At 46.0% G+C, this 4786-nt stretch overlaps 1 protein-coding gene across 3 annotated transcripts in view; it reads right to left on the reverse strand.

Moving 5' to 3' along the window:
• Positions 1-4786, reverse strand: part of CALN1 (calneuron 1) — a 467864-nt gene that overhangs the window by 224005 nt on the left and 239073 nt on the right. For all 3 annotated transcript variants that reach the window (XM_007469910.1, XM_007469911.1, XM_007469912.1), the window contains one exon: positions 2730-2873. In XM_007469910.1, the coding sequence (XP_007469972.1) occupies positions 2730-2873 (144 nt within the window). The remainder of the gene's footprint in view (positions 1-2729; positions 2874-4786) is intronic.

Raw genomic sequence — 4786 nt, forward strand, 5'->3', positions numbered from 1 at the left:
GTGTGTCTGTGTGTGTGTGTGTGTGTGTGTGTGTGTGGCATTTCGCCATAAAAACCTCTGCCATTCTACAAGTTTCGCGCCAAAGAGAAGCTTAATTAGGTAGGGCCAAATCTCTGCAGAGAATCCCCAGTTACAGAAGCTGGGGAGGAAGGATATAATTAGAACCTGACTTTTTTTTTTTTTTTTTTTTTAACAGAACAGCTCAAAAGGCCCCATTAAGAGAAGGACACTGAAAAACAGCCAATCCGTCCATATCTAGAACTCAAGACCCCAGAAATTTTACTTACCAGCATCATCTGCAAAACATGTAAAAACACACACTTCAGCCTCAGCTTGGGCATTTTTTTTCCCTTAGCTCTTTTCACGCTTAGGCATTTGATATGTTGCAAAAGCAATTCTTTTTGCCTACTCTGCTACATTGTTGCATTTGTTGTACGCTGAATCTTTTGGAGATAACAAAACTTTGAGGAAGCTGTGGGTTCGAACCCTGGTCCAGGAAGACCCCACATGCCGCGGAGCAGCTAAGCTCGTGCGCCACAACTACTGAGCCTGCGCTCTAGAGCCCGCGAGCCACAACTACTGAGCCTGCGTGCCTACAGCCCGTGCTCTGCCACAAGAGAAGCCACCGCAATGAGAAGCCCGCGCACCGCAACAAAGAGCAGCCCCCGCTCGCCGCAATTAGAGAAAGCCGGAGCACAGCAACAAAGACCCAATGCAGCCAAAAAATAAATAAATAAAAAGAAATTTTTTTTAAAAAGGTAAATAACAGTGTTTTCACCTGATGGGGTCACCACGAAAAAGGCCGATGACTTGGGCTTCTGTTAAAGGAACTAATAGCAATTCTCTACACGCTTTGCTTGGAAGTTCCACCCTCGGCACTGGTCGCTAAGTATGATGTTGCAAATAAACTGTCTCTTAAACTGTAACCCCTATATGGATATGGATGCCTGAGTCCTGACGGGCCCGCTGAACAGCACCATCAACACGAGATCCCCTGGGGACTCCCAATTCCTGGTGGAATCAGGGAGGATTTGAAAAAAAATGTAAAACTTCCCCATGAGCCAGGGTCTGATGAATGAATATACAAAGAACAAGGATGGACTTGGACGAAGACTCTTAAATCTCAGAGGAGTGACTCTCCCACGATAGCCCCAGATCATTTTGACTAAACGTTGCTAATTCCATTTGCTTTTAGTCCAGTTGACCATGTTTTATTTTACAAGTTGTGGGAGGAGACTCAAAAGCACAAAAATCTTAATTCTGTACACAGAGGCACGGGTTAAGATTTCTATTCTTTTAAGGAAGAAACTCTCTTTTTTCTTTTTTCCTGGAAATGTATCTCTGAAGTGATGATGGGAATTCATGGACATATACAACATGTGCTTTGCTCCAGGTTGTCAGAAATACTCTACATACAAAGCAAGGTCGAGTCAGGCCTGCAAAGACCCAGTGAGTCACAATCCATCAAGGTTGTAAGCACAGGGTTGGCACTCCACATACAACTGAACATCCCTGATAAAATATCTCTTTCCTGAACCAGCAAATAAATGCCCACAGCTGCACTTGGTGGTTGGCACTGGGGTCCATTCACCATACGGTCACACTTATTATCATCCTTCCAACAAATCCAGCAGGATAACAGGACACAGCCATGTTCTTGCAATTAGCCTGCAGGCCAAGCAAACATCTCCCTACCAGGGTCTTCATCTATCTCTCCCAAAGACATCCTGCCCCCCTCCTATGTTTCCTTTTACTTGGTCTCTGCTTTATGAGTATACCCGAGTCCCCAAAGCCCACCACTCTGAACCCTTTACACCTGGAATCAAGCTGCTTTTCAGAGGGGGAGAGTGTGTGTTGAAAACAACAAAATAAGAAGGCTCCTTCCTGGACCTTCAGCCAAGGCAGGAATGTCACAGCCAGTTTTAGAGCAGGAAAGAATCTTAAGGATCATCAAATGCCGTCATTTTTCAGAACTGTTTAAATACAATGAAACCCTTTTCCTCAATGTGATTGTATGTAGAAACCCAGTATGTAAGACAGAGAAAAGAAGCTGTTATAGCCAAATGATGGAATATGATTTGGCCATAAAAAGCAACAAAGTAGTGATACATGCTACAATATGGATGAACCCTACAAATATTACGCTAAGTGAAAGAAGCCAGTCACAAAGGACTGTGCATTACATGATTCCATTTATATGAAACAGCCAGAAGAGCTCAGTCCAGAGAGACAGAAAGTAGATTAGTGGTTGCCTAGGACTTGGTGGGGGATAGAGGGATTGGGAGGTGATGAATAAGAGGTACAGGGTTTCTTTTTGGATGGTGAAAATGTTCTAAAATTGATTATGCCATTGGTTGCACAAATCTGTGAATACACTCAAAGCCATTGAATTGTATAAGTTACATAGGTGAATTTCATGGTGTGTGAATTCTTTCTCAACAAAGCTGTTCTGAAAGCAAAACAAAACCCTTCTCAGTACTCCGCCAGCCAGGCCCCCTTCCTCACCCTGCTCCTTCTAGAGGCCTCAGAACCACTTGTGCAGACCCCTAGAGGTCTACGGAATGCGGTTTGAAAAACCCTGATCTAGTTCAAGTTTCCACTCCTCAAAGGTAAACCAAGACATGAATCGAAGTCTTTCGACTCCAAGTGCAAGGGCCCTTAAACCCAAGATCTCCCTGATGAGTCCAGGCTCATCCCAGGGGTGGGGACGCTGCAGACCCGGGTCTCACCGTCCATGTCCAGGCGCTGCATTATGATGGCCAGCTCCACCTCACTCGGCATGTACCCCAAAGAGCGCATGGCCATTCCCAGCTCCTGCTTGGAGATGAAGCCATTGCCGTCTCGGTCCAGAACCCGAAAGGCCTCTCGGATCTCTACAAGGGGAAAGCAAAGAAAGTCCAATGTCACAAGGTGTGGTCTACTACATTGAAATGGTTGGCGATTGTTGGAAACTTCTAACTGCTTTACAAATAGTGATGTGTCAAAACCCTTTAATCTGATAAAAAGTGTGGCCAAAAGAGGAACAAAAGAAAGGAAGAAAAAAAAGAGGGAGAGAAAAGGAGATGGGAGTAAAAGAAAGGGAGGGAAGGGGGATTAAAAACAGAAGAACAGCTTTGGAAGGAGGAGATAACTGGCCCTGAGCATCTAACACACAGCAGCCGGTAAACAATTAAACGGTGGTCCCAGCTGGGAATTGTGTTAGCCGACACTTTCCCAACAAGGATGACGCTTAGGTTTCAGCGGTGAGAAGACAGCTACTAGCTTGGACTGTCAGGAGGAAAGGAGAATGAGATTCCCCTTTGCAGACTTACATTTCAGCTGCCTGCTGCCGCAGGAGCTGTGCAGAAAGCTTTCTCAACCTCCTAGGAGGACAGGAGTTAAGTACCCTGCTGGTTTTATTTCATTCCTCTAATTTACAGCTGTTTTATGGCTATAAACAACCTCAGATCAATAAGAGTGTCATTAAGAGCCCCAGAGCCATCTTTAATCACATTCTCTGGGGCTGGCAGAGAATTTGACTCTGCCATCAAGAAGGCCATTTCACCCAGCAGGGAAACTCCCATCCTCTTACCCCAACCAGAGTTGCTCTGCTTTCCACCCAGAGTGCCTCCCTCCAGAGCCCCACCTCTGCCGCTGCCGCCTGTTCATCCTGGGTTGGCTGAGCATTTCCTAACACATCACACCCCTGCGAGGTAGGTCATGGGAATTCGATTGGAGATCACAGTCTGCAGATGAGAGGTACATCAATTGTCTCTGAGCTCCAGACAGCTTTGATTTATCATCAATAAACCCAGTGTGAGCCCAGCTACAGCAGCTGCCAGCATTCATCAGGCCATTCAACAAGCAGTGGCTGCCTATACCTAAGGAGCACGGGAGTTAGGACTGCAGAGAAATCTGCCAGACATCGTGGTTCCCCTCCAGAGCCCCTCACTCCAGGTGGGAAGATAAGATCCAGGTAGAAATTTGCAGGAACTCTTCAAACTAATGCAAGATGCTGGCCCTAGCCATTTACAGTCATCCCTTGGTATCGGCAGGGCAGCCGGCCCTCGAATCCATGGGTTCAGCATCCATGAAGGGTCAACTGTAGTTACCACTTCTCTAAATATCTGACTATCCTCCCAGCAAACACATTGAACCCTTACCCGAGCAGGCTTTCCCTTTCCTATTTGTATTAATTTCCTGGGGCTGCTATAATCAATCACACAAACATGGTGGCTTAAACAACAGAAAGTTATTCTCTCACAGTCTGGAGGCCAAAAATCTCAAATCAGTGTCACTGGGCCAAAATCAAGGTGGGGACAGACCTGTACTCCTCCAGAGGATCCAAGGAAGATCCTTTTCCTGCCTCTTCCTACAAGCTTACTTCATTGGCTTGTGGCCGCATCACTCCAATAGCTAGCTGCTCTGTGATCACATCACCTTCTCGTCTTCTGTCTGTGATCTCCCTCTGCCTCCCACTTACAAGAACACTTGTGATTGCATTTAGGGACCACCGTATAATCCAGGATAATCTCCTCATCCCAAGATCCTTAATTTAAAGACATCTGCAAAGACCCTTTTTCCAAGGTGACATTTACAAGTTCCAGGGATGGGAATCTGATACCTTTGGGGGTTGTTTTTCAGCCCTCTACACTCTACCATCAAGTGCTTCCACCTGAAATACCTTGCAATCCTTTTTACCTGCCCAAATCATATCGGTCCTCCAAGACCAAGATGAGGGCAGCATATTTCACAAAAACACCTTTGCTCACCACAGCCAAGTGCCCTCACTGCCGACTGTTCAGCA

Source organism: Lipotes vexillifer, unplaced genomic scaffold (assembly GCF_000442215.2).
Source record: "Lipotes vexillifer unplaced genomic scaffold, Lipotes_vexillifer_v1.1 scaffold128, whole genome shotgun sequence".
NCBI classification, from domain to species: Eukaryota; Metazoa; Chordata; class Mammalia; order Artiodactyla; family Lipotidae; genus Lipotes; species Lipotes vexillifer.